The 10,746-nt window shown below is 45.6% G+C and overlaps 1 protein-coding gene across 1 annotated transcript; it reads right to left on the reverse strand.

The window, feature by feature from the left end:
- Positions 1-3,286: 3,286 nt before the first annotated feature.
- LOC119977532 (protocadherin-8-like) lies at positions 3,287-10,455 on the reverse strand. The gene is made up of 4 exons (XM_038818578.1): positions 8,074-10,455; positions 4,836-4,903; positions 4,516-4,655; positions 3,287-4,316 (listed from the first exon to the last, which is right to left on the reverse strand). Exons 1-4 carry the CDS (start codon positions 10,372-10,374, stop codon positions 3,901-3,903), a joined length of 2,925 nt encoding a protein of 974 aa, XP_038674506.1. The 5' UTR covers positions 10,375-10,455; the 3' UTR covers positions 3,287-3,900.
- Positions 10,456-10,746: the final 291 nt, after the last annotated feature.

Here is a 10,746-nt window from a genome sequence, read left to right on the forward strand (position 1 = left end):
CTAGATTAACACATTATTTGAACAGTACTGAGGGGAGTGCTATATTGACATAGGTATCAGGCGTAATTCAGCACCCTCATCTCGCCGGACTTGGTGTCGGGACGAGGCTGTTGAATCCCACAAGAGGTCTCTTGCGGGATTTGCAACACTCGAAATGTCTTGCAAAATTCAACGGTTGATTCTTCCGAAAGTGTCGCGATCTGGATCTTGTTCTTGCTGGGAGAGATCCAGATCTGCATATTTAAACCTGGCATTAGGCTCATTTAAATATACATTAACTGGATTCACCCTGCACTTGGAATCACCAGCCTCGCTTGGACACAGTTTAATACTGGTCCACACAAACGTGGGCCAGTCGTAACAACACCTGCGGGGAGGGGTCTCCCAGGCCATTGGCAATTGGAGACAGGGCAGGGTGACATCCTTGCGCAGCCAGTTGGCACTGACATCCTGGCATCGTGCATTGCTGCCCCGGCATTGCCACCCTGACACTGCCAGGGTGCGAGGGGCATGGCCAAGGTAGCAGGTTGGCGTTGTCAGGGCTCAGGTATGAGGGGGGGGGGGGGCTGTAGCCACCTGGGGTGGCCACTGCCCAACACAAAATGGAAGATTGCAAGGAATGCAGGGAAAATGGACATGTTGTAAAGCAAGCAACTTGCAAAGCGATTGTATATTGGGACGACTGCAGAAACCAGTTTTGACTTGCAGAAACCAGATAGCACTCTGAAAAGAAACCAGTTAACATACTAATGAGGCGATACCGGGCGATCCCCAGATACAATGGAAACAAGTTAAACACAGATCGATACATTCTACGGAAGGCCAGAGGAGCCCAAAACAATAAGTCCCAAGAACCGCCCCAGCGACTGAGGAACTGCCCCATGATTGGGGGGTTCAAACATATCGATTGGGAAGAGACCCAATCGATTCCAAGCAGGTAAAGGAGTCCGCCCAAAGGGGCGCGGATCCCCTGGGACCTATAAAAGAAAGGTCCCACACATGGTTCAGTCTCCTGTCTCCTGTTCCAGCCTTCGGACAGCAGCCACCAACAAGTAAGTGTCTCCCAACGACCGCTACCAGAGATAGGCACTCCTGACCCCCTTTTCAATTGATACCAATCTGAAGTCTGCAGACCAGAGCAGAGCAAGAGGCCTTGTTCCCTGACCCAGCAGTTCCTTTGAGATAACTATTAGTTGTTTAGCGGTAGGAATAAGTTTAATCCTTTTTGCGTGTGCATGGGTAGTTATTATAATTGTATTATAATAAACTCTAGTTGTTTGGACTTACTAATTGGTGTATGGTTTTATTGCTTTGAACTTCACCTTGAAGCTTGTGGCGGTGTATTAACAACACCTGGCGACTCCAGAGCTTAGAACAGAAACAGAGCCAAATTGAGTGTTCAGCACACTCACCCAGAAGCAGCAACAGGCCTTGCCAGTTAGAGGGGGTTCGCGGAGACCTCCCCAGATTGGATCGTTGAGGGTTAGGTTCCAAAAATGGGGGCGGGGGGAAGCAGCCGGTCAAAATGGCGTTCAGATCTGCAAGGAACCTTTCAATCCCTTGAAGTGCGGCCTCGGCAGAGAGAAACTCTCCAAGGCCAAAAAACATAGTGCCGTAGAATAGTGGGATATTTCTTGGTGCTTGAAATCCACTTCATTCATTACCGGGTTCTCGGCAACGTGCTGCTCAGTCTGGTAACACCTTAATTTTTAAATTTTCAATCTTGTTTTCACGTTGGCCCCATCCTGTGCACCCTCAAAAAATTGTTTCCTTGCTGATTTTCTTGTTTCACTATTGGCAGTCATGCCTTTTGCTGTGTATGCACCAAGCTCTGTACAACCCTCACCAGGCCTTCCTACCTCACTCTCTCAAGATGCTCCTTGAAGCCAATCCCTTTGAGCAAGTGTCTTTGCTCAGCTATTCTAATAACTCCTTTATGGGCCTGGTGTCAGGTTCTGTTTGATAACACCCCTGCTAAACCACTTTTATGTTAAAGATATTAGATACACGCAAGTTGTTGTGGTAATAAAATCGTAGCCAAAAGCAAATTCACACTGTTAACTGTTTTTAGGAATATAATTATTTCACTTACCTTGTTCCAAGTGAACATTTTTCCTGGGTGTTATGAGGACTGTAGGATTTAGCGCTTTCACTTTAGGCTGGTGCCTGATAGACACAAACACCAAATGGAATTGTAACCCGGGAACAGCAGTGTTAGGAGGCTGCTGCACTCCTAATCTCTCCTTTAATGCTTTAATGTCAGTGCCAAAATATAATTAACCAGTCAATAATTCTCAATATAAAAGAATGATTTTAATTTTAAATTTAGAATAAAATATGACTGACAAATTTTCGATGTCATCAAACAACAAAGTGAAGAGTTTGGAAAAAGAATACAATAAATGAGCATTATCGCCACCCCCCCCCCCCAAGAAAATTAATAAAATATATTTACAATATTAAAAGGCAGCGATGAGCAATTTGCCAAAATAATACCTATGAAGAGAGATGGAGTAGACAAGGCCAATATTCCCCAGAGTTTACAAAAACAACAGATGATCTAATTGAAATATAAAATTCTTAAGAGCAATAAAAGTAGATGTTTTCCCTCATTGGGGAGTCTAAACTAGGGGTCACTCTCAAAACAAGGGGTTGGATATTTAGGACTGAGATAAGAAGAAATTTCTTCACTCAAAGGATTGTGAATCTTTGGAACACGCAACACCCAGAGGATTTGGAATGCTTAGTCTTTGTGTACATTCATGACAGGGATTGGTAAATTTATGGGTACTGAGCAAATTAAGGCATATGGGAAGAGCGAGTTGGGTTAGATCAGCTGCAATGTTATTGAATGGTGGAGTAGGCTCAAAGGACCAAAAGGCCTCCTCCTGCTCCTAATTGCCATGTTATTAATGTTGCTTTAATTGTGAATAGTCTGGCATGCAAACAAATTTAGGCTGTTTAATTTACATTTTTTAAATGTTAGCTTATCCCTTGCCCAATGTTCTTATTTAATATTTTCTCCTAAGCTCTTGGTTCTCTTTTATAGCTCCTACCTGGAAAGAAAAGCATATTGCCTACTCCAGGCCTCTGCCCATATTACTCCAGAACTTTTTGCTTGGAGTTTGGAGAAGAGAAGAATGTGACCACCAATTTTCCCCTGCTCTCATTTTGTGGACAATGACTTGTAGTTGCTCGGTGATAAATTTCTCTCAAACCGTTTGATAATGCCATGTGTTGAAACATGAACGTAAAAAAAAAGCACACAGCTATTGTTTTCTGCTCATTTTTAAACAGAGAGGGCACGATTTCCTTGGTTTACTATTTCAGCAGTCCATCACTGCATTCTGCATAAATACAATGAGGTTATCCAAATTGTAAATTATTTAAATTAAATATATACAAGGAAGGTATGTGCATGGTTTGGCTGCACTACAGTGATTTGTAAAAATCATGTGCACTCTACACAACACTTGATGAAAACCAGTTTTCAACTTAACGGAAGAGATAATCTAATTTGTTGACATTTTCATTTTATCTTGAATATTCTTTTAAGCTTGATTATTGGCTACAGCCAATACTTGCACAATGTATGCAACAATATGTCAGGTTAACCAGTCAACTTTTCTTTCTTTTGGTTTGGATGTAACTACTAGTTTGGATGTAACCGTATTTTAGTGCTTGCACTGCCCATCTTAAAACAGGCCTGCTGAATTCCAAAACAAATTATATGTGAAGTGTGTATCTGTAAATGTTCCATAATCGTTCGTCTACACAAGTCATTTTTTCATTGAAACATTTTTAACAGGCACTCAGAAGCGAATATATTGCACATTTATGGCAGTTAATGCCGGTACAACTAAACAATTACAAAAATAAATCAGTGTTTTCCTTCAGAGTTCAAAATGATGTAGCCACTTCTGAGAGTGCTGATGTAAGATAGCTGGTTTGGTACCTATGTTCAGAAGCACTAGGCATTGATGAAGTTGTTTTATTATGTCTCTGTGTTACTGATGGGTGAAATGACGATACTGTCCTTCCAGAGTCTCTGGAGAAAATCTTTTCAGAAGTTTGAAGTCCTGACTTTGGCAACTGGGCACATTGCTGAGTATATTTTAAGGGATGATCCTGTAGAACTGAAGTGACTTCACCACTAGATGAATGAAGTAATGTTGCAGGTATTGAAGAATAAGCAACCATGTAGCCCTGTTTTGATGGAGAAGAGAGTTTGCTGCACTCTGGTATTTGAGAGGTCAAGTTGTAATGGGGGTCAGAACTGCAAGGCGGTTGGCTTTCTTTAAGACAGGGAAACAAACCTAAAATGGAACAAAAGGATATAAATTATCCATGACTTTAAGAGTTTCAGTCACTAATATATTAATGTAATTCAGTTGGTAAATTGGAAGTTTGGGTCCGACCATATGAAAATAATGTACATTATTGTATATGTATTTTTTAAAAATCAGGTAAAATATTTTCAAATCAAAGTCATAATTTGTGATGTAGATTGTTTACCATTTTGTCTTTGGTCAATAGATGTACTTCCTTTTCTAGCTCCATCACCACTTATATCAGAATCACTATCATTGAAGTCACTGTCTCCTTTTCCACTGTCTTTTCCACTAAATATATCTTGACCAGGATGTGCCAGTGTCCTGCAAGGAAGGGGTAAAAAAAACATTCAATACATTTTCCTCTTTTAAAAAAAAACACTTGAAGATTAAATGGTTTTAATGAAGTAGGAGGGGAAAAACAAATTCTGGTATTTTCATCATAATTTCTGATTGTAATGGATGCCTGTACATGCAAATCATAAACTCGAATACTTGACTTACTTTCGATCTTGGTGAATGACAACTGCACAGAAGCTTCCATGATTGAGACCAAGCTCTGGCATAAAGTTCTAAAACAAACAAAATAAAACACTGAGCACTGAAATATTATAATTACTTAATCTGTATAATTATATAAAATATAGTTTAATTATTACAACAGCAATGATAAAATCATAGTATTTGTGCTGAGTAAAACATAGAAATGATTACTTCCATACAGAATACAGATGAACAGAACTGACAAATTCATTGTTCAAAATAGACACATGCTGAGCACAGATCAGTGATCATGCAATGGAACTGTGTGACTTTCCATCAGTTGTCATTTCCACACATTTGCTATAGGAAGCTTTAAATACTTAGTTATTAAATGAGGCATATAAAAAGCTGCATTCATAACAAAAATGATACTTTGTTCATTGGGTGGTGCTCATTTTCATTCCCATGGAACACTAGAGTTTAATTCGGAAATGTGTATTCATGAAAAGGAAATCCAGCTGCTAGGTGCTGGTAAGTATGTTTATTTCGTAATATAATAAGGATGATGGCTCTCCTACATTTATCATATATTGTCAGATTATCAAGCATCCCGTGAAATTAGAACCAGCATATTCAGGAGCAAAATTAAGAAGCAATTTTTCTCATAAAAACAATAGTAGACATCGGAAACTTAATCTCCCCATAGGGTGTAGATGCTATAACAATCGAAGTTTTAAATTAGATAAAGGCTTAAAGGGGAAGGAGTTGGAGAAAAGGTGCATATATGGGTGTTGAAATCCAGATCAGCTTGATTGGTGCAGTTGCTTCAGGGGCTGAATACTGAAACCTATTGTTCATATGTTCCAGTAAAACAAAGAACAAGTAATTTTGAAAACTGCAATTTTCTATTCACAATAATAGCTTGGACTTTGGTGGTACAAATAATGGTAAGACTATCTGCGCATATTTTTATTGAAATGTAAATTGGACAGCAGTTTTCAGCACCAGCACATGTGCTGTTCAACATGGACATCCATAAATTGCTGTTGGAGCTGCCCTGCTTTTCCAGAAGCTTTAATATTCTGGAATCTAAGATTCAGCATTGAAGCATTGCAAAACTGTGAAGTTGCTGGACTTGTGATAAACTTGTCAGAAAAGGTTAGGATTTGTCCATCCCAATTTAAATATCCTTTTAATGATGTGGTACGATTTAATTGCAGCCAAACAACCTCTATGCAACTGAAGATTAACTTTACAACAGTGGAGTCTCACACCTTCAATCTTTAATTATTAGAGATTATTATCTTTTTTTATTTAAAATCGGTTTTATCTATCTCGCTCTCTTAATTCCAACTTTTTAAACCCCTTTTTGTGCAGGATTTGGTATTGAATTAACGGTCTAACTTGCATTTCTGTTTCAGACTCTGCTGCTCAATTAACTCTTCTTTAATCTGACTGGTAAAAGAGAAACTGAGATGCTTCATTTTCCCTGTCCACACAAGTCCCAGACACCCTGTAGAGGGTGCTGGACCAAAATTACTTTCTAATCACAGTATGTCCCAGAGCAAAACCTCAAAATGTCTGTGGGGGAAATACGTGTAATGAATGACTGTTGTAAGCTCTGGGTTGTTTAGTCAGTTTAGGAATGAATCTTAGTGGACACACTTTCAGAGAGACCCCATTCGTATTGCCTGGCTCCCAATAAAAAATTATATATATATATACACACACACACACACACACACACACACATGCTCCACAGATGCTGTAAGACCTGCTGATTGTCTTTGATTTTGTTTCAGATTCCAGCATCCACAGTAATTTGCTTTTAATCACATGTAAATATTTAGCTATCAAGCTGGAGCACCTTTGGAAAATTTTAAACTAGATGTGAAGCTTTGCAAGAACTAAACTCAGGGCATTTTGTTGGGGTACCTCCGATTGTTTACATCTGGATTCGGATCAGAATCCTTTCAAAGTTGCATCACAGAAGTACTCCAATACTGCCGAGAGACCTTAGTGAACTCACTTTGTACTCTGAGACTGCTGAATACACAAAGTTACATTGATCTTGGGCAGAAGTGTGAAACTGGTGATAGAAAATCATCAACTTGCTTAACACCCCATTCAATTTTCTTGAATTGCACCCATCATTGGCAGAGTGTAAACGGGTTGCCAATTTGCTCGACTGTGTTGCACTGCTGCCCAAGATCCATTTCATCCATTGCAAACATTGTCAATAAAGAGGAGGAAGTATTGACTATATACTTTGGCCTCATGAGTGTTATTGAACAAAATTTCCCTGCACTGCAACATTGATTCCTTGGCCTTCCAATATCATTCACATTCAAGAATGTTACTGTAAAAATGTCACCGCGTTGCTTACAGCAACTTCATCATGTCGAGCATAATACTTTACTCTATAATACTTTACTCTATTGTTTCCCCAAATTATAGCCCTTACTTTATTATGCTATCCCAAAATATTTATCTCTAAATCAACATCACTAAAATACAGTTTATGCAGTTGTTATCTCATTACTGCTTGTGGGATTGTGTGGTGGGTAAAATTACAGCCAAGTTTCCTCCGCCTTAATAGTGACCGCAGTTCAAATTTACAAAGTGGCGACGTGAGAAAACCAATTTACATTAGCGAAAAGTTAGGATTAGAACGAACTGCCTGAGAGCATGGTGGAGTCGGCGTTGGAGAGATATTGAAATGGGGAATTGGATCATTTTCTGGCAAGGAAACAGTTGCAGGGATATGGTGGAAAAGAGACATGGGAAGGGGGTGACACAAGGTGCATTGCTCCCTCAGAGGGCCAGCACAGACGTGATTAACGAAATGGTCTCTCTTGCGTTGTAACCATTCAATTGGTCATAGAGCGCTTTGGGGACGTCCTGCAAATAAATAAACAAACTCTCTCTAGAAAGTAATTTTTTTTTAAAGTATTTGTTTAAAAACAAAGTCGAGCACAAACCAGACTCCACTACAATCTAAATATTGTGCTGTAGTGCTTTGTGGATCAGGGGGAAGATATCAGTTGTTAAATTCATGGTGGAATGGTTAACAAAAACAGAAAATACTGGGTATTCTCAGCAGGTCTGACAGCATCTGTGGAGAGAGAAGGGAGCTAACGTTTCAAGTCTGGATGACTCTTTGTCAAAGCTAGTTTCAGATTGCAAAATCTGCAGTAATTTGCTTTTATATTAGTGTGGAATGGTTAACTTTGCTGGTTAGTGGTTCAATCTCAATTACCTCCCCAGTGGTGCCAGTGACTGGATTGGCTGCTTCAAGGAGACGGTCAACTTCCAATTCATTCCTCGCTGGCAAAGGAGACGGATTTGGTTTCAACTCCGCCACTTTCAGCTCGCTGCTCCCCACCGGCCGGTCGCCTTCCACCCGGGGCTGGTGTCCCTGAGCTCGGAGCCCCGGCGTCTTCTGTGCGCCTTTCACCGCCTTCCCGCCCGTCTTGCACGTCGCCGCGACACCGATGATGGCCATCAACAAGGCGACGCAGCCGCCCGCCAGCACCACGATGATGATGATGGACGTGTCCCAGCTCCGCTTCCCCTGGCCCAGCAAACCACCGCCCCCGGGAGGCTCGGCTGCCGCTCCCGCCGCCGTGAAGCTGAGGGTGACGGTGGCGGACAGGGGCGGCCGGCCGCTGTCACTCACGGCCACGATGAGTCGCAGGGGCCCGGTGGCGGATGTGAGCGGACGGCCCAGGTAGATTTCTCCGGTGTCCGTGCGGATGGTGAAGAGTCCGGCCTGCTCCCCGCTCACGATCCGGTAGCTCAACCTGGCGTTCATCCCTTGGTCAGCGTCCTGGGCCCGCACGCGCGTTGCCAGGTAACCGGCGGGCGCGCGGCCGGGCAGCGCGATGACGTCGGCGGCCGAGCCGTTGCCAGGCAGCGGCTGGGTGACGAGCGGCGCGTTGTCGTTGCGGTCGGCGATCCTCAGGCTGACGGTGGCCGAGCTGCTGAGCGGCGGCGAGCCGCCATCGCGCGCCTCCACCCGCAGCTCGGCCTCCCGCAGCGACTCGCGGTCGAAGGAGCGAGCGGCGTAGATGGCTCCGGTAGCCGGGTCGACGGTGGCCAGTCGGCCCGAGGCCGGCTCCAGCAGGCGGTAGGTGAGGCGGCCGTTGTGGCCCAGGTCTGGGTCGCGGGCCAGCACGGTGGCGATGTAGGCCCCGGGCTGGTTGTTCTCCAGCAGCGACACCCGGTACACGCTGCGGGAGAAGGAGGGCGCGTTGTCGTTCTCGTCGCCCACCCGGATGGTGTAGGGCCGGATGGTTTTGTGGGGGTTCGGGCCCTGATCCTCGGCCACCAGCGTCAGGTTGTATTCGGCTTCCCGCTCGCGGTCCAGCGCCGCCGCCGTCACGATCATGTGGCAGTTGCCGTAGGCCGGCCGCAGCTCCAAGTCTTGGTGTCCGTACAGAGTGCAGGAGACGCGGCCATTGCGGCCCGAGTCCCGGTCCGAGGTGCTGACGAGCGCCACGAAGCTGCCCTTGGCCGCCGCCTCAGTGATGTAGGCGGCCAGGCCGGAGCTGCTGGAGGCCGCGGGGGTGATGCTGATCTCGGGCGCGTTGTCGTTGATGTCGAGGACGCGGACGGTGACCTTACAGCCGCTCCGGCTCGGCTTTACTCCCAGGTCCTGAGCTTCCACGTCCAGCTCGAAGCTCGGCCGGCTCTCGTGGTCCAGCGGCCCTTCCAGGGTCAAGCGGCCGGACTGCGCGTCCAGGCGGAAGAGGCGCCGCACGTCGGTGGGCACCGCTGGCCCGAAGCCGTAAAGCACCTCGCCGTTGAGGCCTTGGTCCGGGTCCACGGCCTCCAGCTGCAGCAGCACCGAGCCCAGCGGCGCGTCTTCGTCCAGCTCCACCAGGAAGGAGCTCTGCTCGAAGGCCGGCCGGTTGTCGTTCGCGTCCAGGACCCTGACCTGGAGCTTGGCTCTCCCTATACGGGGTGGCCTCCCTCCATCCTGGGCGCTCAGCTCCAGGCTCAGCTCGGCTTCCGTCTCCCGGTCCAGCTGCTGCACCAGCACCAAGTGGGCACATTTCACCCCGTCCGCCCTGCTCTGCACCTCCAACTCGAAGTAACTGTTCGCCGACACTTGGTAAAGTTGTAGATAGTTGGCGCCAACGTCGGCGTCTAGCGCCGGCTCCAGGGGTAGCCGGGTCCCCAGCGGCGAGCTCTCGGAGATTTCCACCGCCATCTCGGGCTGGGGGAACTCGGGGGCGTTGTCGTTGATGTCCTTCACTTGGATCTCCACGTGGATGAGGAGGAACTTCTCCCGGGAGAAGTTCACCACGTCGAAGACGAGCAGGCAGGGCTCTTGCTCCTGGCAGAGCTGTTCTCGATCAATGCGCTCCCCGACCGTCAGCTGCCCGTCACTCTCCCCAACCAGGACCAGGGTCCAGTTGGACTTTTGCATCAATCGGAAACCGCTCGGGTCGCCGCCAGCCGCCGTGAGCTTTAAATCTGCGGCTAGGTTTCCGATCACGGTGCCCGGCAATTCTTCCTCGTAGGTGGAATACTTGGCCGTCTTGCCGTCACTCATGGGAACAAGAAGCAGGACAAGGAGCAGGGAGCAGAGGTCGAAAAAATGACGGCAGACTGGAGCTGCAAACTTGTTTCTGCCTCTTTCGAAAGTCATCTTCGCAACCTTGAAACTCACTGATCAAAAATATTCACTGTAACTTTTGGCGCGCTGAGAGCTGGACAGACTTCTGTCGCTATAAACCCCTGGAAAACAGAGATTAAGCTGACACTTTATCTCTCAGTGAATGGTAACCCCAGTGCCTCAGACCGTTTTATTGGCGATTGCATGCAAATAAGAAAGTCACTAGCCAATCCTCTCCTCCCAAAGGCTAGCAAAAGTTGTCTTTGACGTTCGGGACATTTGCAACTTAACCTCTCCCCAACAAACTGA

Source organism: Scyliorhinus canicula, chromosome 14 (assembly GCF_902713615.1).
Source record: "Scyliorhinus canicula chromosome 14, sScyCan1.1, whole genome shotgun sequence".
In the NCBI taxonomy this organism is placed as follows: domain Eukaryota; kingdom Metazoa; phylum Chordata; class Chondrichthyes; order Carcharhiniformes; family Scyliorhinidae; genus Scyliorhinus; species Scyliorhinus canicula.

Excerpts from the sequence above, each read along its gene's own strand:
- LOC119977532 (XM_038818578.1), bottom strand. The coding sequence starts at position 10,374 with ATGAGTGACGGCAAGACGGCCAAGTATTCCACCTACGAGGAAGAATTG. Across the intron at positions 4,656-4,835 it reads GTCATTCACCAAGATCGAAA|GACACTGGCACATCCTGGTC; the intron begins GTAAGTCAAGTA and ends CCTTCCTTGCAG. Across the intron at positions 4,317-4,515 it reads TATTGACCAAAGACAAAATG|GTTTGTTTCCCTGTCTTAAA; the intron begins GTAAACAATCTA and ends GTTCCATTTTAG.